Source organism: Dermacentor andersoni, chromosome 1 (genome assembly GCF_023375885.2).
Source record: "Dermacentor andersoni chromosome 1, qqDerAnde1_hic_scaffold, whole genome shotgun sequence".
Lineage (NCBI taxonomy): Eukaryota > Metazoa > Arthropoda > Arachnida > Ixodida > Ixodidae > Dermacentor > Dermacentor andersoni.
In genome coordinates this window covers 184367602-184394766 of record NC_092814.1, presented here as the reverse complement: position 1 = coordinate 184394766, position 27165 = coordinate 184367602, and the positions used below count along the sequence as shown (strand labels likewise).

The 27165-nt window shown below is 40.8% G+C and overlaps 2 protein-coding genes across 12 annotated transcripts in view; one reads left to right on the top strand and one right to left on the bottom strand.

Moving 5' to 3' along the window:
• The window catches only part of LOC126547256 (histone-lysine N-methyltransferase SMYD3-like), a 59688-nt gene extending 37278 nt beyond the window's left edge, over nucleotides 1-22410 (bottom strand). For 2 of the 6 annotated variants that reach the window (XM_050195211.3, XM_072288460.1), the window contains exons 1-6: nucleotides 21830-22149; nucleotides 15207-15317; nucleotides 14285-14354; nucleotides 4798-4928; nucleotides 1916-1983; nucleotides 1205-1313 (exon numbers count right to left, since the gene is read on the bottom strand). In XM_050195211.3, coding sequence (XP_050051168.2) covers nucleotides 1205-1313; nucleotides 1916-1983; nucleotides 4798-4928; nucleotides 14285-14354; nucleotides 15207-15317; nucleotides 21830-22051 — 711 coding nt within the window. In that variant the 5' untranslated portion in view covers nucleotides 22052-22149. Of the gene's footprint in view, nucleotides 1-1204; nucleotides 1314-1915; nucleotides 1984-2492; nucleotides 2596-4797; nucleotides 4929-14284; nucleotides 14355-15206; nucleotides 15318-21697; nucleotides 21762-21829; nucleotides 22150-22337 lie in introns of those variants that run through there. The other 4 variants (XM_050195215.3, XM_050195217.3, XM_055062853.2 and 1 more) reach the window with 4 other exon arrangements.
• Nucleotides 22411-22503: 93 nt separating this feature from the next.
• sws (patatin like phospholipase domain containing sws) overlaps nucleotides 22504-27165 on the top strand; it is a 182453-nt gene continuing 177791 nt past the window's right edge. For all 6 annotated transcript variants that reach the window (XR_007602676.2, XM_055062847.1, XM_055062846.1 and 3 more), the window contains exons 1-4: nucleotides 22504-22626; nucleotides 22778-22859; nucleotides 22982-23076; nucleotides 23184-23263. Coding sequence is in view for 5 of the 6 variants with exons in the window: in XM_055062847.1 (XP_054918822.1) it covers nucleotides 22504-22626; nucleotides 22778-22859; nucleotides 22982-23076; nucleotides 23184-23263 (380 nt within the window). In the remaining variant the exon portion in view is untranslated. The remainder of the gene's footprint in view (nucleotides 22627-22777; nucleotides 22860-22981; nucleotides 23077-23183; nucleotides 23264-27165) is intronic.

Genomic DNA, 27165 nt, shown 5'->3' with positions numbered 1-27165 from the left:
GTGAGCACGTTGAGACATTTGGCGCATTTTGATATGGCCTTAACGAGGCGCAGTTAGAACACAGGCGAGAGTTTGCGAGGACAAGGCGGATAACACAGGCTTCCAAGAGCGAGAGCAAGGGTGACTTGGGGTCACGGCGATGCCCTCTCCCCTCACACAGCACTTGGCGCACTACTGCAGCAGCAGGTGCTCCCCTTTGCCCGCTCTGCTCCACCAAGGTGCGCTCATGCCGTGATGTCGCAGTTAACAGGAACTCCATTGAGGGGTGCTCATGACGTGGCATCTCAGCTAATGGGAATAAAGGTGCTGCTACAGACACGGCATGCTGGCTTTTTCGCTCAATGAGCCATTTCACGCTTTCACACTAAAAACAAGATTCTGCAGCCATACTGACTGAGGCCACAATCTCCATCAAACCTACAACCTGTTGATTCTAAGCCTGGTGCTCTGCTAACTAAGCCAGAGGATCACGAGCATCAGCACTGGCTCAGCTGCTGCTGCTTTGCGAGGCATGCAACATTCGCTGAAGGGCAAAGCATCCAAAAGGAGTCAAGTGGTGATTAAGTTACCTTTAAATTAAGTAGCAAAAGGAGGATGAAGGGGACCACATGAGTGTAAGCGGAGAGAGCCAGCTACAGCACAGCTCAAGACATCTGCCAAAGTTTTGCCAAAGCCTATGGGATACATGCAAATCCAGAGTCGCCACTCTCATTTAAAACCACAATTGTGCTTTGAAATTCCAGTGGAGATTGTGAGGAAGCCCGAATAAAGGCCACCTTAAAAACAATTTAATACACCCATGTTCCTAAAGTGAAGATACAGAGCAGGCCCAGTGCAAAATTTTACATTCACTAAGTGAGTCGGTCCATCACAGAAAGCTAGCAAAAACTGGAATTTCTGATAGTGAAACCAAAAGAACTACTGTCATTACTGCTCACTTGAAGTCATGCATAACAAGAGACATTTGAGACATAGTGAGGCACGTATGCTTGTTTCTTCACACAGGAGAGTGTATGTGACTGTTTTGTGTCCACAATGTCTTCATTTTAACGGCTGCATATTTTCTCTAAATACAAACTCGGCAAATTACATACTGTTCTCAGGACACTGTAAAAACGCCTGTATAACATTTTCGAGTGCTTCTGGTCACACCAACAGATTCACTGTAAAAAAAAAAAAAGATGATGAAACAGGGTCAACTTACACCATCAAGACTGCTGCATTTGATATCTCCTGCAGCCCTAAGTTGAAGTTTGTGACCTTCATAAACTGCATGTGCATTTGGAGAACAGGAATGGTCAAGGATTGATGGGCTGTAACAAGAATGGAAACGTAAAAAGGCCTCAGATAGCATGCCACATGCCAGTCCCTCGAATAAGTGATGAATTCAGCAATGAAGTCATTGTGATTGACTGATTGGTCACAGAACAAACAATATGCCAAGCTGAAACAAAGTGTAAGGCTGCTGTCTGTAAATGTAACTGCTCCTGAATGCAAGGATTTTTCGTGTCACAAGCATAGCTAAATGAGCTACTATACGTAGTACAGCCGAACATCGATATAATGAACGCAGATATAATGAATTGTCAGATATAATGAACTAAATGTAAGATATGTCTCACCAATATAAGTGTGCAAACTACTATATATGCTTATAACGAATATTGGACATAATGAGGCTATTTTTTCGTCGGATACAACTTTGTTATAACAAGGTTTTACTTTAGTTCACATCTTCCAGACTTGACTCCCATTTTAGTGATCATAAGCTTCCATGTACATTTTTGCATCGAAATGCATGCACATGCATCAAATTAGTTGAATTAGTTCATGAGGAGAAAAACCTAATTTGGCAAATTTAAATAGCAATGAACTAAATGAAAGGTATACATAATTGTAGCAGAGATACACTCACCCAATATATAAGCCAGTTCCAATAGGAGAGTGTTCATCATTGCATATGCAATAGCTGTTAATAATCATCTGAATGAACAATTCACAAAATACAAATTTTTAGCCACGTTACGAGACTAGTAGCATTCCAACAATTTCGTTTTTTTACATGGGAATGATTAAATTTTTGTATATATGACCAAACAAAATGCTTATTCGGCAGCAAGTTTGAATTTGAAACAGAAGCTCTGTGTTCAAATTTTAAAATGCATGCTTCACAAAAGTACAGAAGGGTGTTTAAGTATGGGCTTACTTTTCTTGGTTACAGAAAGTGCATTATTAACTGATAATCAAGTGAAACTAGCAGAATAATTTCATATAATTCAACCTTAAACATGAATGATGCTCGAAATCACACTGAAATAGTAGGAAAGTGGCAAGTCTCAAATGCAACTTTGCCCAGTTCAGAGGGCTGTGATGGTAGAAAAAAAGCAATTTTCACTAAGAGATATAGCCCTTGTTGTTTTGAGTCATGCTGTATGCAGAGCCAGAGTGACATGAATACATCATGCTTTGTTTTAAACAACAATAAAGCTTACTATTCCAGAAGGCGACAATGCAACAGTAAGCTTCCAAAGGAGATAACTGTTAATATGCATCAAGAGGTGGCAGCACAGTCGGCAGCACAGTCCTGAGCCAGCACTGAGATCAGAAAATCAAGTCGCATATCATAGCATAACATTTCCTTTCCAATGCATAGAAGAAAGCATACAATGAGCTATATGCCATCTCGTTACAATCTGCAATCAAAATACTAGAACTTCAATTTACTAAACTGAAATACTTTGTTTGATTGCTATATTGAACATGTTTACTGTACAAGCAATGTAGCTGCACATCTTATTATCCTTTCTACATATATGCGCTTCTTGAAATATCTAGTAGATAATTTTGTCACAAGCTTGCCTTGTGCAGCTATGTTGGTTCCAAGACAAAATGTGCACAGCATCAATGATTATGCAATGTTTACAACCAATTTGTAAACAAAGAAAAATCCTAAGAGGCTTTTTTAGTGTTAGGAACTTTCACAATGACATTATTTACACATAATGTGCACATAACCAGTGATGACCTCAGGTAGCACTATCTAGTTTTAAAATTTAATGCAGCATACAAGGCACTAGTCCATTTCTCAGTATGCAAATGAACTGGACATTAAATCTTGCCTGTCTTACCTCAAAATAGACCCCTGGATAATGACAAAACTTACTGCGCTTGTTATCACCAATTCAAGTACAGTGAATTCTCATTAGGACGAACTTGGTTAAGCTGAATTCTTGCATATAATAAACAATATGGGAACATTTGTTTGGTTTTCCATAGACTCAATGCAAAAAAATATCCACTTTAGAAGAATCGCTTCGGACGTGCTCTTCAGTTAAGACGAACATTCGTAATGACCGCCACCGATACCGATCCTGGAGGCTAGGGTGCCTCGATGCACCGTGACCAGGGGTGCGCACATCAAGGCACCCTACTGGGCGCTGCACATCGAGGCACCCTAATGGTGGCCTGCAGTGCACATCGCCCGTGGACAGAGGGGAAAACATGAGGAAACAAAAAGAGACAGCGATGTTTCACTTCGTGAACGCGGGTGACGTGCAAGCGCATGGGTGCTATAGCGCAAACGAAGCTATTGACACTCGATACGCCTAGACTGTTCACATTGCAGATCGTATTCAATCAAGACAGGGCTCATGTGGCTGTGCCATATGCAGCAGCCGCAAGAGTAAAACGCCCCCTTGTAAACATTTGCTTACTAACTAAATTAACAAGCATGGTGTCAGTGTGCACAGGCAAACATGAACACATCACACTCTATGACCAGGGATGCTTGCTGTCAAAATGCTGCTGTGAGGAATTGCGGCAGCAGCAGCGAGCGAAGCGACCTTTGTGCTGTCTATCGCTTCAACACAAAGTGAGCGGCGAGAACACAGCGCACGCAAAGCTACGAGCCATTGGCCTACCTAGACTGAGCGCCCAAAGCATATTACGTTCAAGATAAAGTCAACGCGACCGAAGTACAACACCCTCCTCCCTCCCAGGTGCCATGCACACGACGGAAGATGGCGTGCTTCCCCTCTCCCCCTTTGTGCACACGAGATTGAGCCGCCATCGTTGGCTCACTGTTGCACGCTTTCACTTGCACACACAGCGTATGGCGTGCGAAGCGATGTTATCACAAGACGAACCCGTTACGTCCATACCGCAAATAAAACCTGTAGCAACTGCCAGAAGAGGTCAACCCATTGCTCCTCCGCCTATCTTCTTCCTCTGCAACGCTCCGGCTCGTTTCTCCTTCTCCACTTCACTAACATCACCTAGACTTTCCTCTAGGTTGCATTGCTTTGCCACGCACTCAGCGCGCTCCTTTGAACTTTCACTAGCTCGGAGCCTGCACCGATGACCTGTGAGGCAGCAGATGTCTGCTTTAACTCCCTAGTGAACTTTTGCCAGCAACACAAAGGTGTAGAAGGATTTTAAGGTCATCAGGTGAGATGACATCGTTTGTGGCTGCTCGTCGAGTTGCACAGAAGTGCCAAACATCCATCATGGACTGGATGAAACCAAGCAAGAGTACCACTTGAAAACAGTTTTCTATTAAGTTCAGCTAAATAAATGCTTTTTTATGCCATTTTTTTTTCTCGTTTTAAGTCTACTTTAGTTACCATTTGAAGTAAGATATTTGGATGAACCTGGTCATGTTGCCAATTATTCTGATAAGATGATTTTCATGGTTCCAAGTTCGTAGGGAGTCTACTCTACTTATAATACAGGCAATAGATTGTTACTACACTAAACGCCCCACCCATATCCTAACTGATTTTGTCCACGAATGCTTACCTTGCCATAAATCTCTAGGCCCACCTCAGGTTCTGGCAAGTACTTGTTATCCAGAAAAACTTTGGACGTCTCCCATAGCCTTTTAAATTCTTTTAAATAGCGTGAATGGTCATTTTTGATGGCCTCTACATCTAAAAGTGGCAGGAGAAAGTGGGTTGCTTTGCTGGTACAAATGATAACACAAAACAGTCATGACATACATCACATTTACACACAATGCTTACCAGATCTTGACAAGCACTAGGACATGGAAGTCTTTTACACAAATACCAAAGATAATAATGTAAAAATTGCAGGCATAAGCCATTTATTTCAGCCATTGTCATGATACTTGCCTAATTGAATATACGCAATAAAAATTCAATGTCATTGCAACACTGGGAGTTGTTGAGCAACCAAACATAAATGGTTTAAGGACAGAAGTTAATATTTCTGACTTTGACTGGTATGCCACACTTTTTTTTTATTTAAAAAAATTTATTATACCTCAAGGGTCCTGTAAGGGACATTACATGAAGGGTGGGTACAGGGGCTATAACATAATTACAGTAAAATTGGTGACTATAGGTCAAATGTATACAAGTCAGTTAGTGAATACAAGGCATGATGGCCTGTCTGTCGCTGGCACCTTTACACTTTAAAACATCAATGGCCACAAGCAAGTGCAATGAGGCCTCCATGCTTTTCAAGAGAACCTAAAATGATTTTGACGGTTTTGTACAAATGCATTGAGGCAGCAGAATATGCCCTTGTGATCATAACGGGCCAAATATAAGATGAAGCTTTAGCTCAGACCCAACTCCAATGCCGCCTATTAAAATGCATGTAAAATGCAGAAACGCTTTTCTGAGATAACCACTGGCCGATTTTAATGACATTTGTTGCATTTGAGAGAGAAAGTTACATTTTAGTGACCGCTGGAAGTGGCATTGATTGTATCTAGTGGGCCAAATTAAAGGAAGAGGCATAAGAACTTTGGACCATAGCACTGCTTCATTGGACGATATTTGTCCGATTGTAGTGCAACCCCGAACCAAATGCACACTAAGCTTTTATGGGTTGATAGTATAAAACGATGTGCACCCAAATATAACGCACAACAGATTTTATAATGCAAGAAAAATGTAGCATGCATTTGATTCTGGCAATCACAAATTAAATACCTGTATAGTTAACTTTACAGAATAGAAATTTATTCACACTTAATGTCCAGCATCGTAAATCACAAACAGTATTTTATGGCTGCATGTGTACTTTTGTCATATTTAGATACACCCGACGTAGTGGTTTCAGCTGAACTGAACCTGAATTTGTCCAAACCTGAAACAGTTTGGACAAATTTTGTAGATGTATAGGATACGGCTACAGTAAAATGTTAGCGCCAAAATTTAAGTGAAGCATCTCATTAAGAGAGCTATGGACAATTACAAGTTGCCCTCATCCCTAGCCATGCCTTTTTTTCTCCTCAATTCATTCACTGAGTGATGAGGGCTAAGCTCTGCCTTCGCTGGCTCTGCATCATGATGTGCCGCTGTGTTGTCTACTTCTGGTTGTCTTGGAGCAAGCGCACGAAGCCTCTCCAACCTTTCCGTTAGCGGCCTAGCCATCAATCCACCAAGGGTGCCCAGTAGTCCTGTAACCACAAGCGAGCTGGGCATTTTGACGGATGGACTGAGGCGTAAACTAAAGCCCTTGCATACTACTACTACTGTGATGAAGGGGCTTCGTAAACGTAAGCGGCCTGTATGGTGCAGCCACCTGGTAATGCAGTGCTTAAACAGACCAACAAAGAGCTACTAGTACTGTAACTAAGTGTGAAACATTTAAAAAGACAACATGCTGACGATTATGCTCCTGCCAAAAATTTATACCTGCAGGAAAGTAGAATACATTTCGTTACTACCAATTAGCTCCGTGTTTGTCTGGTTGAGCTGTGCCACCAGGTGGCTGCACAGTGCAGGCCGTTCACGTTTATGCCCCTGCTCATCCGGTAAAATGCCCAGTCAGCTTGCACTTGCGTTTACCCAAATACTGGACACATTTAAACTCTCAGTTGTAGTAGTAATCCTCTGGCGTGCTGGAGCCGATCAGATACCAACAGCCCGATGTGCTGCAGCCACTCCGCCTGCATGTTACCTTGAAGAGGAAAGCAGCTTGAAATTTCGCAGATTGCTATATTTGCAGCCCACAACGTAACAAGGGCGATCCGTGGTGCTCGCAAAAAGAAAGCTAAAGACCAACACTGATTTCATTTTTTTATTTTCAAATACTGCAGCCCTATTCAGGGCCTATTGCAGGAGTGGAGTACAACAAATGCAGGAAACAGAAAAAAAGGCAGTTGAACATAATAGATAAAAAAAGGGACAGCAATCTTATCACACTAGTGCTTCTACAAAATCAGACAGTGCCAATTCATGAACAGAACCGGGTAACTCATTCTAACAGTCGACAACTCTCGGGAAATAACTGTGTTTGAACATGTTAGTGCGTGCAAAGAAAGGCTTTAGGTCGAAGGTGTGACGTCTAGTTGGAAGAGCACTGGCATACAAGATGTAATCATCAGTGGATAGTTGACAACATGAGTGAATAATTGAATGTAATAGCTTCATGGAATCTATATGCTGCCTTGTGCATAGAAGAGATAAATTCAAAGAATTCATTGTGGATGACGGCGAAAAATCCCGATCATAGCGATGACAAATGAAACGAACAGCCTTCCCTTAGATCGGTTCAGCTTTGTTAATGTCGCACACTTTATACGGGTTCCAGACGCATGAAGTGTACTCTAATACAGGATGAAGGAGCGTTTCATACATTAGTAATTTAGTGTGTTTTGGCGATTTAGATAATGTTTGTCTGAAGTAACCTACTTTTCTTAGTGCTATAGATGTAATGTGATCAATATGCTGGGACCACTGCATGTTGTGCATGAAGATAACACCAAAGTATTTGTACACCTACCTGCGCACAGGGAACTATTGTGTTAATGAAAGCATACACATGCTGTGAAGGAAAATGGCTGTTTGTAAATGACACTACTATGGTTTTTTGAAAGTTAATGCGCATCTGCCAGTACGTACACCAGGTGCAAACCCTGAAGTAGGGCGTGATCACTAGGAGAAGAAATTACCTGGTATAAGACGCAGTAGTCGGCATATAGACGGACTTTTGACTTAATATTGTTAGGAAAGTCATTTATAAATATTAAAAATAACAAGGGTCCCAGAACAGAGCCTTGTGGAACACCTGATGTTACATTTACAGTTGAGGATGAAGTGGAATTAAATGAAACGAATTCAGAGCAACAGTTAAGAAAGCTAACTATCCAGTCGATCAATCGAGGATTATTTAAAATTACGTTTAGTTTATTTAGTAGCTTATTGTGTATAACCGTGTCAAAAGCTTTGGAAAAATCTACAAATAATGCATCAATCTGATTGCCAATATCAAGATTTCTAGTAATGTCATGTGAAAATTCCACCAGTTGTGTTGTTGTGCTGAAACCACGACGAAATCCATGTTGTATGTTAGAGAGAATTTTATTGGATTCAAGATATTCTGTTATATACAGTAAACTCTCAGTTGTACGAATGTCAGTTTATCGAATATTTCAGAATAATGAACTTTATAAAAATCCCCGGCAGTTTTCTTATAGATTCTATGCAAAAATGTTTCACTTAAACAAATTTCGGAACAGTCAATATTTCAATTTAACGAACTCGCTCAGAGGACCAAGGCTTATTCTTACGATCAGTTCAACTAAGTTTTGCGCCCTGCACTGCAGGCGCAACCGATGCCCGCCCTCATCAAACTGTCGCTCCAGCGGCAATGTAATGACGCTGGCGCTACAGCACCCCTGGGGCAAAGCAGCGGCGCGGAAAACGAATGGCAACGAGGCATGGCCTCCGAGATTGCCCGCACAAAACGAGCAAGCATGTAATCTCGGAGGCCATAAACAAAGTAACATTGCTGGCGCTTACAACGCCGCCAGAGCAAAGCGGCGATCTGTCACACCAGAAACCACGTGGTGTGTTTTTTTCCGACCGGCTAGTCGTGGCATGGTCGTCGTCTCTTTCTTTCCAGTCTTGTCGGTTCCGCGTGTGCACACAAACGACCCACGTGGTGTGTTTGTTGGTGTGTGTTGAGACTTTGTGTCTCAACAGCAAGCTGTGCCAGAAGAAGTGTACAAAAACATTGACTCTTTGGACAGTTTTGTTACTTCCTGTGCTTTAAATGTACAAGTGCACAAGAAGATTACAGATTTTTTTTGTAAGTGAGAAAGGCAGCATTATAACTGTTATGAACCTTGTACTTGTTGATATGTACAAATTCCATTTCACACATTTCTAACACTTTGGATGCCATGTATTTTGCTCCATGAATTGCACTTCAAACTTTTGACTCTGTATGCCATGTCTTGTGTTGGTCTAGTGAATATTCAGTTTAGTGAACTTTCAGTTAAGTGAACTATTTCCTTCGGTCCCTTGAAGTTCACTCAAGTGAGAGTTCACTGTACTTGTGTATGATATGGCCTAGTAGCTTTCCGGAATTGGAGGTAAGCGATATAGGTCTATAGTTAGAAAAAAATTGCTTTTCACCAGATTTATGCAGAGGCAGGACCTTGGCTAGCTTCCAATACTGGGGGACGATACCTGAAGCCAAGGATTTGTGAAAGATGACTGCCAAATAATGTGAACACCAGAGAGAGTATCTTACTAGAAAGTTGTTCGGAATATTGTCAGGACCAGTGCACTTCTTTGTCTAAATTGAGAATCAAGTTTAGGATGCCGTTTTCACTGATTACCACATCGGCGATAGAGAGCTCAGGATTAGTATTTGTGAATGGCGAGAGAGAGTTGTTGTCATGCATGAACACTGATTGGAAGTAGACATTAAAAGCATTAGCTATATCGGAGGGGGTCTAAAATAGTCGTGCTATCTAATATAAAGGAAACTACAGCAGTTTTAGTTGGTGTGATAGAAGTCCAGAATTTGCGCAGCTTAGAGTTAATAATCCTGGTAGTTCAACTTGAAAATAAAAGTTTTTAGCTGTTTTCATTTTGATACATAGTTCTTCCTTAGCAGTGTCAAAGTGAATGATACTGTCAGGATTACATGCCTTTTTCAGTCGGCGCAGACGACGAACACAACATGATATTTGCAGTATGCTGCGATTCATCCATGGAATCTTAGGATTTCTCTTTTTAGTCTTGAGGGGAACAAAATTGTCAATGCATAGTTTTACGATGCGCTTAAATCCATCGACTAATGTTTGAACGTTATCATGTAGACCAAGTGCTTGGAAGGAATCAAAGTTAGAAGCTATAGTGTCTGTTATAGATATGTCATCAGCATGAATGAAGTCGAAAAACTGTGTCACATTAGACTGCAGCTTAATTAATGAATAGGGAAGGCACACGTGTACAGCTTTGTGGTCAGAAATGCCACTGATTACATCGCACGGAAAACCAGTTTCGATGAGCTGAGAACTTAGAAAAACTAGGTCTAAGAGAGAATTATGGCAGGTTGAAGCTTGTACGATTTCAGTAAGACCAAGGGATAATGAAAGAGAAAGAAGTTCCTTACAAATGGAAAGGTCACGACCAGTGCAACTCAAGGTTCGCCAGTCAATGCCTGGTGCACTAAAATCCCCCATGAACACAAGGTTCGAGGTGCCGAAGTCGTGTTCCTGCATGAATATGCTAAGCCTCTGTAAATCTTCTAATGAGGAACCTGGTCCACGATAGCATACACCAAGAAATGCAGAAAGTTTGTTTAAATATAGCTTACACCAAGGAACTTCAACCTTAGGTGAGTTAGGGAGCACGTAAAATTTTAGGTCTGAGCGAATAAGCAGCGCAACACCACCACCTTTACTACTTGATCGGTCATTCCATATTGCTACATAACCGGGTGGGCTAAATTCAGAGTCATGCAGCCAGGACTTTGCTATGGCCACTACATGGGGAGAGTATGGTGTAACATGAGCCAATAAAGGCACGAACTTGTTAATGATACTTCTAGCAAGATACAGAATAGTTAGCTTACCAGTACTTGGCGGAAGTCAATGAGAAGTTGCTCTGGCTTTAGAAACAAAAGGTGTTTTAGGAACATGAACAGAATCGCGCTTTAATCTGTCTGTACCAGTGTCCCATATGTAGCGCGTGCCATCAATGTAGGCATGATTGTAGCATAGTTTTACTCTGGATCCATTATCATGAAAACTTGCAGTTGAGTCCTAGTTTCTTTCGTAAGGCTTGCACATTCGGTGATAAGTCTTCAGTGATGTACAAACCAGACCCTTTCAGTTTCGTGACATTTTTCATAACTCGAACTTTTTCCCTAAAGTCAAAAATCTTCATTAGGACAGGACATGATCGACCTTCTTTTGATCTGCCCACACGGTGACAGCGCTCAACATCGGGAAATTTTATATGAAGATGCTTTGTTAGCACCTCTGCTACAGTATGCAGTAAAGAAGCAGTATTTTCGTCACGTGTTTCCAGTAAACCATGCAAAGGAATATTGTTCCGGCGTGAACAGTTTTCTAACTCATCGGATTTTGAAGTGAGTTTAGTGATTGATTCGCTAAGTGAGACAATTTCGGAGTTAAGCTTGTCATACATTGCACTACAGTCAACAGCTGCTGTAGAACATTCGAGCGAAAATACACGTGTTTCAAGGGCTTCGAAGCGCGAATTAACAGATTCCTCGATATCGGCAGTGTCACTTGCAATTTGTTTCTGACCAGCCAACAATTGCGCGAGAAGATTAGCCGTCTCTGGAGGGGAATTAGTGGAGCACTGACTGCTACTTATAGTAGTATTATCAGCCTCACTTGACTTTGATGTACATGTACTTGCTGAAGGCACCCCTTTAGGTCCAGGGTTAAGTTCAACGTCCCTACTCAAGAGAAGGCTATCGTAACAGTGCAAAATACGAAAGCAGCAAGTAATCACGCAGTTCGTGTCAACACGGAGAATGTTGTAATACAAGAAGATGTACTACACTTGCTGTGTGTCAGAAGTGCTTAAGTGCAGTGATAAACTGTCGTCGTGTATTCTCCGTGTTACTTTTTTATGCAAACAAATTAACCAACATTCCAACTACTGTGACCGTAAAGTTGGAAAAACTATAAATAGCATGACCTGGGTAGCCAATCAGATAGCTCCTCTAACTGACGTCAATTGGGCTAACTACATCAATTAAGAGGGGGTGGCTCCACTGCAATAGGTAGCAATGCACATTTTTAAAACCTTATAATAAATTACATGCCTTACGCAAACTGCTTAAATGCGTCATTTCATGATCAGAAGGACCTACCCGAACGACTGAGTATATTTGTACAAAATCGTCAAAACCATTTCAGGGTCTCTTTAAAGACAGCCACTGAATGGCAACGACATGGGTCATGTTGATGTACAGAGTTTTTGTGGCGCAAGCACGCCCCCCCCCCCCCCCCCCCCCCCCCATCATGGCCAAAGAGCGCCAATAAACCTCATGGGTTTTGGAAACATAAAAATCCACTTTTCATTTCTGTTATTTGTTATCTACATATCATGGCATACCTGCTGGCAGAAAACTAGCTTGAAACAACATGTCGTTCAGGAAAAAAAAAAAAACACTGTATTTATATTTTAAAATGCTCAGTTTCACCCATGCAAGCAATGAACATGACCCATTTTGTGCCGTTTGCTATTTCAAAACAACTTATCAGAGGCAGGCCATCTTGGTCTCATTTGAAAGAGCATCTTTCCAGCTTGCTTTCTTGTCAAAAATGATGCTTCAATGATGCTCCAGAAGAAATCTACCTGGTTCTGTGGCTTGAAGTATAAATTTTTTCACTCTTATTAGTTTTCTGCATCTTTCTCAAAAAATTATTTTTGCAAGATGCAAATTTTGTGAGTGGCACTGTCTCTCTGCTAGTCATTCAATTCTCCCAATTTTTTTTCCCTTGAATGCAAGAGCCTTAGAGTGCAGAACCACTATGATATAGTGTTTTAGGGCATGGCAACATGTTGAAATCTTGTAGAAATCACTAACGAAATTCACACCTGCAGCGTTGCAACTTTAGAATTTCATAACTTCGTCTAAAATATAGATTAAAAAATTTTAATGCCAAGTTGCACTTTTTGGACATTTAGTAACATACCTGTTTAATTTTAGCTCTGCTGTGGCAGTACATTTTTTTGCAACTCACTTCCCAAATTTATCTCGCATTTTTTTCAACTCTTTCTAAGATTGACTTGTAAAAAAAGCTAATTGCAATTTTGCAATCAGCATACTAGATTGGATATTTGCTGAAAATTTCAGGTGTCTAAAGTAAGTAACAAAAACGTTTTCTCCCCTTTAATGCATGGCACGGAATGTGTGCATTGTAACCTCAGAGGACTGTACTGCACATTTAGTTTTCAGAGGAGGACCAAACTGTCGGATCTGGCTGAAAGCAGCATCAATAACTGCTTTTTAATGCAGTGAAATGGGAATTACAAATAATTAACATGCAGGTGAAAACGAAAGAGATAAGGTAATTAACACCATATCCTGCATGGGTGATGAAGAAGCTGATACAAGTAGGAGAACACAATTACAGTTAAAATACAAGCCTGGCTGCCCAGGTCCCCCACATCTCGGCACCATCACAAGGACTCTGGCAGAGACAAGTAAATGGGCCTGCAGCACAATAAGTGTGCAGCCACAGTGCCACTCATTCGTTCCCTAATACAGTTTTGTGCCAAAATCTAGACACACACCAACATGGGAGATATCATTAAAAAGAAAGATATGTGCCGACTAGATACTCCCTTTATGATGAAAAATGATAAGGCAGATTTTCTAATGTTTGGGCATCTTTGTTTAGCTTCCTGTAATTTGACGCACTTATGTTAAAGCAGATTTATGATAAGCAAACAATTCCGAGGTTACCTTCATGCTTGTCTTAGAATTTCCTGTGTATGCTTTTGAAAAAATGAGCACAAAAATGAGCCTACACATATGTCAACATACAAAATAAACTGACAATTCTTTTGTTTACTGTCACTGTAAAACGTAAAGTGACTTCACTTGCTCATCTTCCTGATGAAATGAAGTTTTTTCTACTTATGTAAAATCAGTTCTGCGGAAGCCCGCAGGGTGGAAGAAGGTTCATAAAAGATAAAATTGTCATCCACCAGACTGTAGCATGAAGCTACAAAGCTTTCTCCACCTTGCAGGCTTCTGCAGAACAGATTTGCCATCTCAGTGTCCTTGTGCATTGAGTTGTTGATTGATTTGCCCTCATTCTGCAATTGGCTAGCCTCCTGGTTAGCTCAGATGATAAAGCGACCGTCACAGAAAGACATTGGTCCTGGGTTCAATCCCCGGACCAGGACAAATTTTTATTCAACTGTGAAGCATTCTTTCTGAGAATCCCATATTGGGTTTCCCTTGTAGCTTGGTGCTACAGCCGGGTGAGTGACCATTTTCCCTTTCAGTTATTTTTACTTACGTGACATGAGATCTGTAAAACACCTTTTCTTTCCAAACACCATCTCGGCCTTTGACCATGCATCTTTGTTCTGAAAGGGTTGAAGATTGAAAATGTTCTGAAGTCATCCTAGCATACAAGGGAGTACGAATTATCATGGGCACACAGCACTACAGATCATTCACTAAAAGCGTGCAAATATAAATTCTTGAAACCACACTGAATACAAATTAGATAGCCATGGCACTGAATTAAATATGAATAGCGACCTTTCTGTATAGCAAACTTGTCATTAATAACATTTAAAAGAAAAGGCTATCATATATTTTTTTTTCAAGGAAAATGTATGTTGAAGTGCATCCTGTGACATGATTGTGTTGTTTGCCTTTGAATCCACTGAACACATGCTAAATTGTTAACATAGCATATGCTTATCAATAACAGGTAAGGTTCCAGATATTCCAGGCCATGGGTTAAGGTCATGGAAATTATATAGGTCGAACAACACCAGGAAAGCTTCAAGTGATGCTTTAGTTTTCAACTGTAGTGCCACTAAAGATGTTACCAGTTCACACTATTCTTTACCACAATATAACAATCACTACAACAAGCAACTTTAGGCTGTGGTGCAACATGCAAGCAGAATTATGAATGAGGAATAAGAAGTCCTCGCAGAATGAAAAGAAGAGAGAGAGAAGACTAGATAGTCTAAAAATCGGCCAAAATCTGGGACATCAAAATTTGGTATGAATGAACATTGTGTTAACACCAAAACCTCAACCTCTGAATCCACTGTCCTTTTTATTGTCACAACTTATTCACAGCTGAGGACTAATGTTCCATACAAATGTGGAACACAGTTCATCTCACTTAATTAAGGCTGTGTACTCACTGCCTAAGAACTATGCAAATATTTAAGATGCAAAGTTGCCACGTTACTGACACTGAGCTTCACCAGCAGTCTGCAGAAGTACCGCACTGATGTGTCTGGCACATTTGGGGACACCTTGCACAAGCCTGCACACTCCACCTTGTGGTCTGGCCAGGCCAATCTCTGTACACACAAATAGAGTACCATGAAAGAATTAGTATACATGCAATATGCATATACATAGTGGGGATCTAGAATATGAGAGAGAGAGAAAGGAGGAAGGAAGGGCAGGGAGGTTAACCAGACTGAGTTCAGTTTGCCACCCTACATGTGGGGAGGAGGATGGGGAAGTGAAAGAGAGAGAGAAAACATTAGTCTAGAACGCATTTTCACATGCACTAAGTTCGATGCAGGATGTCTACAGTTGGGTACTCAAGTCTGTTGCCTTCAGGTAGTGAAGATGTGCTCAAATTGCTTTCTGGGCTAATGAACTGTGTAGAATGTGCATAGACGTTATGTACCCTCGCGTGTGAAAGTAACTAGCTTGGGGCTCCACAAATGTAGCTTGATGGCTTATTCTCTGCAACTGCTTAGTATGTCCACATTTTGTTTTGCACTTAAAATTAAAATGCCTTCTAGCATACACAAATACAGTACTTGTTATATTGTGCCTGTAATGTGAATAACCATGTTATAAATCAGCCTATCTATTTATTATGGTGTTGCCAAAATTCTTTGTCAAGCAAGTTAATTTTAAAATAATATGCCATGTATATTTAGTAGAGGTGGGCGAATATGAACTTTTTCGAATACGACTAGTAAGTATAGAACATAGAATAGCCATACGGAGACGTATATACAGCAGGAATATTTATTTTGCTATAAATAGGTACCCTGCCTGTACAGACAAGTGGAAAAAAAAAGCTAACTATCAGGGAATAATTATCAGTTTTGAACATAAGATCACTAATTGTCTATAAAAAAAAGTGCAGGAAATGCCTCTCAACATCTTGAGGGCCCGGTTGCAAGCTTTCCTACAAGGAATGATTGCTGTATGACTAGCTTTCCAAAAGTGCTAAATAAATGGTTGCCGAAGAATGATAAGAAGTAAGGAAAAAAGAAAGCTGCTGAAAGACTGAAAGTGCTTGTTGCGAGGAAAACATCACTGGTTGTAGCATAAAAGATAAAATGGCTATATAGCTAGACTGCCAAAAACAGGAAATGTCAGACTACGAGCAAAAATCACAGATTGCCAAGTATGCTTCTGCTGTGAAACTGAAAACACAGCTTGCATTACCAATTATATTTCCACATTGCTTCAATATCTCTTTGTCATTATCACACTTCTGATAATTAGCGATATTTTGTTTAGCAGACGGAGGACAGTAAACAGACTTAAACAGTCAGTTGTTGCAAAATATTTACTGGTTTCAAATATTTGAAAATACTGAATAGCACCTTTTCTAATATGAATTGAATACTACACGCTAACTATTTGCATTCAAAACTAAAAATATTCGGCCACCTCTAATATTAAGATGTTCCTTTCACTCTGTCATTTGATATGATTTATTCGGAGCAATGCCTGTCATTGCTAATGTTTCTGGCTGAGCAATTTTCGGCAGTACACACTCCTGTGTAAAGGTGCCTTGATATGTCTATTCAAATGCGTATGCAGTGCAATACTGCACCCTGTGCTTAATTCAAATCTGTGTCATGGCTATCAGAAACAACAGCACTTCCTCAGAACCATGAGCAAGTCACACTGTTCCACAATAAATTTAGCATAGTAATATGCTTTTAAAGCAAATCTTTCTTTGAGAACTCTTCCAAACATTGCTGACCGTGACTGCTGCTGCTGTCTTGCTGAATAGCTCGCATACAGAAAATAAAATAGAATCACATGTCCAATGGTGGGATTGAACATCGAGCTATCATAACAGCTCAATGCTCTAACCATCAGGCCACAATTGCATGACAATGCAATGCAATGACAAAACAATGACAGCTGCATCACGTTGGAGAGCATGTGTGCACACATTAGTTTCCATTAGGCCACAGACACAGCAATGAACTAGGCGAATAATAGTCAACCTTGCCACTGTCTTTAGCGTCATACTTTTTACTGCCATATACCTCTCCCCATCGTTCTTCCTGTAACATCAAATATCACCTTCATCCTTGTTACACCACTGTGTAGACGTCCCACAGTGTGCATTCACATGAACTGCTGTTTGCATACAGCAATAGCTTGCAAACAGCGTAGTGCATAAACATTGCATGGCATTAACGTTGTGGCCAGTGCAGTGTGTACACTTTGCGTTAGATTACTTGCTGCATAGGGTAACAATAAAGACAATCGCAGACATCAAACTTTGTTTTACAGCATTTAATTAACCACTTCACAGACTAAAACACGTGCATTGGATTTGCATAATTTTTATTAGACAAAGACTGAAAGCCGTTAAAAGGAAGTTTTCTCACATGTCATTGCATTAAATTAATCAATTCTGGGGTTTTATGTGCTGAAACCACGATCTGAATATGAGGCACGCCGTAGTGCAGAGACTCTGGATTCATTTCAACCACCTGGGGTTCTTTAACGTGCACCCAATGCATGGTAAACAGTTGATCTTGCATTTTGCCCCTGTCGAAATGCTGCCGCAGCGACGGGGATTTGATCCCACGACCTTATGGTTAGCAGCACAACGCCAAAGCCACTAAGCAACCAACCTCATTTTTTTTTTTTGTGGCATTTATTACAGTAACATGTAGCCCACTAAAACATTCACCAATTGCGCATAGTAATAGAATGGCGGGCACAATCACAGTAACACACAGAAGAGGCAGTGTTCATACTTTAGGTGGAAAAGCTGGTTCCACTTTAGAAGGGTGGTAAGGATAAGCACCTCACTAAAATGGGGTACTAGTCCGGTTGAATATCACATTCCGCATAAACATGTTTAAGGTGCACGGTCATCTGGATGAAATTCACCTTTGTAGGCACAATCGGTTCGGCATTGCGGTCCATCATTCCCATTTTTTACAAACTGTGCATTCCCATAAGAAAAAAAAAACATGTCAAAAGGTACCTTATCATCAGAGGTTGGCAGTACGTATCACATATATGAGGGTTGATTTCTAAGTTTTTCTTTGGTGTCTATTGGAGAAGATCCCAAAATAAGATGGCATCTTTGCAGCTAATAAAACAACGCTCAATTGTCTCTGGCATATCACAAGGATGACAGTTAACAGAAGATACAAAGATACCCTTTTTCTGTAGCTATGCTTTCACTGGTAAGGTTTCACTATGAAGTTTATAAAAGAATGTTTTGTAGCAAGGGGATTTATACATTTTATGAACTCACTTTAGTACATCGTGGCCTGGCTAGTGATCCGTAAAATGTAGGTGGAAATAGCATCAACAGTAAATCTTTGCATAATGTTCTACGCGACACAGAGTACAAACTCAGGAAACCAACAGCTAAGTAAACCTCTTGCATGAACCCTGACAAGCATAAACACGACGAAAAATTTGAAGAAACAACTAAACCAGGTAAGGCATTAACAAGTGTGACTTGCATGAATGACCGAATTATAGGATGAAGTATTGCGAAAGAAGAAGAAACTACAGTATTTGCCACACATAAAGATGCACTAAGCCCAGCCCACCCACACTAACTGGCCTGAAAATATTCTCGCCTCATGGGCTCGAAATTTAAACATGCGAAAGTTGCAAAAATTCGATGAAAGTGTTGGATGTAGAGCCTACTTGCAATACATAGTAAATTTTTGTTGCAAAAAACTTATCGTAGGCATCAGCTTTTTCAAAAATAGAAAGTTGGTGTGGAACGAATGTCTGAGCGTAACTTTGCAGGGTCGAAATCCGTTCTTTCTGATAGTTCGCGCTTAAATTATATACGCCAAGTGGCATGCCAAGATACTTCGGCAAAACATCAGTCCACTTAATGCCTTAAGTCCACTTACTGTTTGGCATGAGCCAAAATATAAGCCTAAACTTTTCAAGGAGTTCATTGAAGCTCCTGATACACTGCCAAATTTCTCTATTGCCGTTAACTTTTTCTTTTTCAACACTGGGCTTATCTGTGCAAAAGAATGCTAGATCATATGCATAAGCTAACACCTTTACCTCATTACCCAGTATGCTAAAGCCATGGATACAACTCGACTGAATTATGCATAAGCATAGCAGCTCCAGGTAAAGGGCAGTGTAGTGGGGACACCAGCCACCCTTGTTTTACTGAAGTGCAAATAGAAATGGGTTCGGAGAGATGGCTATTAATGACTAAACGAGTAGAACAACGGGTGTAGCAAAGCCTAATGCTAGGCACAATGGAGCCAGCACTGGTGTGTAACCGAAGAGAAAATAAATAGGAATGACTGACACGATCAAAAGCTTTAGCAAGGTCTACGTGGGGCATTGCAAGCTGCTCAGTGGAACCGTAACAGTATTGAAGAAGTGCACGGGCTAAATGTAATTGTTGGTTTGAATGGATCGACCCCTAATTCCACATGTCTGATGAGAACCAATTAGGATTGATATTGCAAATTGTAATCTATTAGATAAAGCTTTTGCAAAAATTGTATAACCAACGTTTGACAATGAGACTGGTCTGTAGCTTCCAATAGAATGCACTTTTTCCTTACTGAACTTTTTGGAATTACAACTGTACAGTTTTTGAAAAAAGAAACTGTGGCAGGGTGTCCAACTCTAAACTTGTTATAAAAATATACAATAATATGGGACTGATAATTCCTTTGAAAGATTTGTAAAAATCACTTGAAATTTCATCAGGGCCAGGTGTTTTTGATAAAGGCAACTGAACAATAGCTAGCCCAGTTTCTTGGATTTTAGGGGGCCATGGGTGAATGTACACTAATTATCTTGTAAAGGTTTTACAAAATACACAAAACTCTAAGATTTTTGCATCGTGACCATCAGGAGGGGCACTAAACAACACGTAGTAACTCTGAAACTGTGAAATTATGTCATTCGCATTTCTTACAAGACTACCTTTGGAGTATATTTATGAAATTACTTTGAAAATAGCGTGATGTCACTCATCCAGTAAAGCTTGACGTGTTGGCTGCTCAGAGTGCAAAGCACGCCTGTTTCGAGATGGAATTCGCGCACCGCTGTAGTGCAGTGTCATACTTTTGTAACTCACATTTAATATTTTCTATGTCATCAATGCACATTCCATCTCGTAAAGGCTATGTAGGCTCTTAAGAAGTGTTTTTACCTCATTCTCTCAATAAAGTGTTTTCACCGGTCCAATTTCTATGGCCACCGTGCGAACCTCTTGCTTAAAAAAGAGTTCCCAAGCAGCAAATAATGCCGTCTGTAGAAAACGAAGTTGTTAGGGCCATACGCATGCAATTAATAAAATTGATACTGTCTAACCTAATGGACTGTGAACGCTGCATTGTGTTAATGGGAGATATCAATTGTCTATGCGATCACAGAGGCATTAACATTCAGAAGGACAGGACCGTCCGGTATTACCATCCCAGTTTCATTCTCTGATCATTGTATGGTTATCAGAAAGATTGGTGAAAGATCTGTAATTAATTTCCGACGACAGTGGCCACTTTGGAAGCTTAACTCTGAACTCCTAAATGATCAGAATTTACCAAGCAAACAACCTCCTTGAAGCAACCATGGCGGGTCAGTGATTCCATCTTTGTCTATGAGAAAAAAGCATTAAAAGTTCAGTTCAAAGTTCAGAAACCAAAGTATATATCTCTAGACGCACTCAACTTTTTTTCTTCAAATAAACGAATCGAGTACTACGTGGTCTAAAGGGAAGTTCTAAATATAACATCAAACGTCCACTGCAGATAATGTTCCCTTGAACGTTCCTACTGCATTTCCTGTCACGATGCAGCAGAAGCACTTTTATGGGAAGCAAATGTATTACAACACTACGCACACCTATACAAACAACTGTCACACGGGCACCTAGCGTGACTATGAACGTGATCGAGTCAGAGATCTAACTTTTTTTAACGCAGATGGAGCAATTTTTAAGCCCGCTTGACGTCGATTCTGCTATGCTCATCCAGGCTTCGTGCTTCTATCATGCTGGAAGAGCTAGTTTGGTGCATATTGACTTTAACGAGAATCGAAACTGCCGATGATAGTAGCCAGACGGGGGCACAGTAGACGATAACGTTGTCCCTGTCGTGAGTAATATGTTCACAATAAAATTACCACAAAAACTATAATCAAGTTATTCTGCTTATTCTCTATACACACCAACCTTAACATTGTTATACCAACAACTGAGTGCCGCATTACAGAGCGATCTCATTTTCGATAGAAAGTGCTCGTGACGATGACTGCGTGATCAACTGCACAGCATGAGCAGTGCGCGCTTTGCCTGGAACAAAGATGATCAATGAACTGTTCTTGTTCTTGTTTCCCACACGATCATACGGGTATACGTATTCACTAATCAACGAAGCAAGGAAGGCGAAACCAGTAAGTGCAACCGAACCGACTTCATTGCAATCCGCCATACGCGATCGAGTATTCTCACCTGACATTGCTTGTCGCAAAAGTAGACGTATCTGCACGCAGAACACCGTTTTAGGGTCTCGGATCTTGGAAAAGAACAAAACAATGAAATGTAACAAACGTGTATGCTGACATGATTCACGGAGAGCCTTACTCCAAAAAGCAAAAGTCGCACACACGGCCACGGCCTTCTTTTCCCAAGACGTAGACGAAAGGTGTTGAGGACAAAATCTCGGCCCCTGCTTCGTACGTGAACATTTCTGCACGATGCAGGGCAGTCTCTACAAAACAATCGAAATACGGCACTCTTAAGCTTGTTACAGTCCGTAGTGTCGGCAAGCATACCGACCGGCGAAAGCAGTGACTGTTGGTACATTGTCAAAAACGCGCCTCGCCTCGCTGCGACGATACCGAAACCCCGAAACCACTGAGGGCAAATTTTTGATGAATAAGTTTGAAAGTTGGACAAAAGCTGCCTGAGACAAAACTGCAAAAATGCTTATAAAATATATTCTATAGCTGTAATGATAATTTACGGTACTTTTCTTCATATGCACTTATTTGATTTTTCGCTGTGATTGACTCTGCCGTTGCAAACTGCCGCAAAAGCTAGCCGCGCCAGTGCCAGCTGAGTTCTCTCTGCGAAACAAAACTCTTCGTACCAATGTCCTACCGCATTAGCTTTTGCCATAGCTTTTGCACGACCTGCAGGTTTCATCAAAGCTGCTGCAAGCCCTTGGTTCGCGCGTGCGTATAGGATATGATATTATCGCTTCTAGGATATCTGATAAGTGAGCGCAAGCGGCACTGCCGCTAGCAACGATCAGTATGTCTGCGCTTCTCAGTCACTTCGAAGACTTCTACTTCAGCAGTCAATATTGGGAATATTGGGAATTTCTAGTACATTCTTCATTCACAGCGCTCATGGCTCACGTGTTCGAGCATCACCTGGTAAGCGTGTTGGCATCTAAAGAGCTGAAGGATGACGATTCTGCGACTGCGTGTTCGTTATCCTTAGCGCTCCCACCGTGCGTTTTCGAGCTCTCTCGTTGTTTTGATTCCGTTCTTGCTTGTTTGTTTCTCTTCTATCTCTTCCCTCTAGGTGACAATATGCACAGTCGTCCTTTTGTCCGTTGCTGTCGCACTAGGAATAATTCTTTTTTATAGAAAAATAAAGAGCAAAGGTGCGTACCTTTGACCCACGATAGCGCAGCATATCGCCTAATGCTTCCTGATCTCAATGCAGCTCTTGTATCCTTCCTCTCTGTTGAGTTCGTTCTGTCAATCTGTCTGTTTTACCTTACAGTGGACGTTGTGCGAGCGCGAATGCTCGGTACTTCGAGGCCCCGCTTTCGTAAGAGGGACAAGGTGCTGTTTTACGGGCGCAAAATGTTGAGAAAGGTAATAGCCATGCCGTTATATCGTAGTCGAAATTCATGTTTCGTGTGGATTGCTCGAGCTTGCTCTCCTAGTATTAGGAGCTCAAAGCGTTTTTTCGTGTACCTTAGGTGAACTTCCTTACAAATCAAGCCACGAGTGGGAGGACGCGACAAAAAAACAGACAAATGGTGCTGCGCTTCGCAAAAAGGTATAAACATGACCACAAGCCGGAAAGTATTATTGATGTTGCTTTTATAGCTGGTCTGATCAAGTGTGATTAATACTTAAAAGTGTTGATCAATTCACATCCGTGAGCAGGAGGGGCACTTCGAAAAATCTTTTGTATTGACATGTGCTCTCCGAAACGTGTTGTGACAACATAGTGCTCCTGCAACATATTTCGGACATAACCTGTATGAACTCTGCGCCATTTATTAAAGTGCAGGATGTACTGTGATCTGGGTTCAGTGCTCAATAAATGGAATCATGGTGATATCGAGGCATCACACACTCCACTAGTGGAACAGCTATAGTAGAACTATTAAAGGAAGTGCAGACAACTTTCATTGCAGTGGGTCGGTTTTCTTGGGAGACTTTGCCACATCACATTTTTTAATGCGTTAGCATTAGGAGTGTCAAAGTGGGAAAACGTGTATGCGCGTGAAGCCAGTCACGTGCTAGAGGTAAAGAGGGGATGAGAGAGCTGAGAAGAGCATGTATGTGCGTAAGTGTATGTGCATATGTATGCATGCACACAGATATACATATACATATATATTGGAACTGACGGTGGTCTGGAGCAGACAGCCGTCAGTTGTACTTCACTCCTCGAAGAGGCAGGACGTGTCGAGTGAGCTCCTGAGCAACACTCTGCAATTTGGTGAACACAGTTTAAATCATGGATCCGGGACCTCAAAGAGGTGTGACCAAATGCTATCGCATTTCTCTCGCATTTGCCGCTAAATTGCCACTTAATGTTTTTTACAGTTTATAGGCTTCTGTGCTTGTAGGATGTTCATGCCTACTAACCCTGCTGAATTTTTCGTAAACTAAGAATTTTTGCTCATTTACGAGTTTATGAATGTTCCTTCAAGTTTTACAAAAGATAAGTTCGGTTTGCGTAAAAGTTTCAAATGTGTTCAAAGCTGGGGGCTCTGCTATAAAAAAAATTTATGCTACCTTTGCACCTTTGTCATCCTTTTGTGGCAGCAGAAAACACCATATATTAGAGGAGTAGCTGCTTCGATCACGTTTACGCAGACAAGTTCTTGCAGCAGTCGAAATTAGCAACAGTAAAATCGCAAAAAAAAAGTCGCTGTGATAAAAAAAAACAGTGATTTGCTTTGCACTTTCTACTGTTGTGATAAATCATTGTTAACAAAGTGCATGTATATGCCACAAAAGGTGAGTGCTCAGGGCAAACTTTGCATGCTATATTCCCCCCCCCCCCCCTTTTGTCATGTCCACGAGATTTCTTACGAATTTCAAGTGTTCACAGGTTGGCAGGTGTGGACTTCTTAAAATATAATTCATCTGGCGCTTATCAGCTTGTCATGCAGTGCTCTGTAGACAGCATAGTTTTAACTTCCTTCTTGGTCAGCTCGTCACATTGTCTTCATTGCAGCGCCCTTAAATAGGCATAGAATTATGCCTTGTAGAGGACGTGAAGCACTGCCAAAACCTTGTTACGTGCTACTTGAAGTACTTTACTGAAAGGCCAAATAAAGGTCAGCTCATCATGTTGGTAACTTCGACTTTCAGGTAGGGGCTCAAAAGAAATAATACAGTCTTTACTGGGCATGTGCATCAAGATGCAAATTGGAATTTCTGTCCGGCATGCTGTCTTTCAGATATAGAGGTCCACCCTGAACTTCCGTTAAGGCTTTCCATTGGCCAAATTGGCAACACCCATTGAAGAAACAGCACTTGTTTTAGACAAAGTCCAAAAAGATTTACTTTCAGTAGTCAGAAAAGATCATTCAAATCAGTTCATCAAATTAATAAAGGAGAGTAAGTTTCATATGAAAAGTTTTCATTGACCTTACTGTAGCAGAATGCAACATAGGGACTTGGCTTGGTACCCTTGAAAGGTTAAGTTTAGCTGAGAAAGAATTTGTCCTGGTCTGAGGATAAAACTTGCAACCAATGCCTTTCCAAGAGGAGTGGTTGCTCTAACTTATGAAGTAAGCCAAGAGGCAGACAGATGGCATCATGAGGCTGAATTAGTTGACAACTTGAAGTGTTGGAGGCTTGAACGAAAAAGTCTTGCAGATTAGTTTTATGGAAATCGAGAAGAAACGGCGAGTTTCCCATACTCGTAGAAAAAATTGCTTGAACATGTACTGTATAGAATGCTACAACAAGAACAATTTACCTTACTACACTTTGTTGTAGCATTCTGTTATGTGGAAGTATCTTAATCTTGTGGGTCTCCAGAACTGATTTGAATAATTAATTGGTTGTACCTTTCAGCACTTTGAGTTGTCGAATAATTTGGATATAAACTACCAGCATCCTGTTTCATGAGAGCTGACATTTTGGAAAATTGGTATCAATGCATTAAAAAAAAATGGCACAACTTTACGCGGACGAAGAAAGGATAGGCGCACACGAGTGCTGTCTCGCTACTAAACTTTTATTGAAGACATAGCAATATATATATATATCATACTTATCACAAGTAAAAAAAAAACGAGTAATAGTACCCTCTTACTTTTGTAACAATACTTCCATGTGCACATGGCATCAAAATGATTGCCACTTATTTCAGTTAATTATCACAAGTTAACAAACAAGCAAAATACTGTGTTTCTTGATAAGTGGCAATTATTCTGATGGTATGTGAACATGGAAGAAATTTTGCAAATGTAAGGGGGGGGTGCTTTGACTTTGTTACTTGTGATAAGTTGGGATATACAAGGTGATATCGAAATGTTTTGAGACTAGTTCTGTTTTGAAGAAAGTAATTTATTCATGTGCATTCAAACACTGTCACCTTTGAAATAGTTCCCTTGAGCAGCAATAGAGCACTTCCAGCTTTCCTGCCGCTTAGCGAATGTATCCTGGGCCACAATTTTCTAGCGATGACTTTTCCCAGTGCTAATGCCTTTCGGTGCTTTTTGCGTTCATGGGCAGTAAAGTGACGCTCCTCCTCGGGCCAAGCATCGAATGTGACCATTTCTGAACACTAAAATTGGCTAAAAGCATTAGCATCAAAGAAGGCATCGCTACAAAATCGTAGCCCTGGAAGTCTGTTTTCCGGAACAAGTCGAGCACCCATCTGTGATTCGAGCTTTATTCGAGAAATCATTAGAAAATGGGGACTTTTGAGCTAGGTTTTTAATATTGGAAAGAGAGTGAAATAAGCGGGCGGCCACATTTAGTGGGTTGAAACCATGTTGTTTTAGGCAAGAAAATCGTGTGTGCAGAGTGCCTTGTGACAGGCATTGTGATGCAGCATAGAGCACCCCATGCTCCCCAGGTGAGGACGTTTTTCTGAAATGGCCTCGCTAAGATGCCATCAAAATTGACAGTACAACTCGCTGTTGATAGCCAGGCCATTTTAGATGAATTCCCAGAGCACAATACCATGAATACAAAAAATAAATAAATAAAAATAAGCATGCACTTTGTCAACCTGTGGATATGCCTAGCCTTTTTTCAGTTGTGGAGACAATTTTTCCACTGCAATGATTAGTTGCTTTGTCTCAGCGTTGTACCCATACACATAAGTTCATCCCTGCTGATGATCCTTTACATAAAAGATGAGTCATTCGTCAGGTATCACCTCAGACAGGTAATTCATCAGGTTTCTCCGCCACTTATTTTACTTTCTTCCCAAGATTAAAAAAAGAAAAGCTCAAATGTGGTCATCTGACACTATTGCTTAAGTCAAGCTTGAATCCCAGAAGGGTGCTTGACTTGTTCCGAAAGAGAGGCTTCCAGTACGCATTTGCAAAGTGGCAGGAATGCTGAGAGTGCTGTATTGCTGTGCAAGGAGACTATATCGAAGGTGACAGAGTTTTAATGTACGCAAGAAATGTTTTCATTAGAACAGAGCCAGTCTTGAAACTTTTTGATACCACCTTTTATATATATTGTTACGTCTTC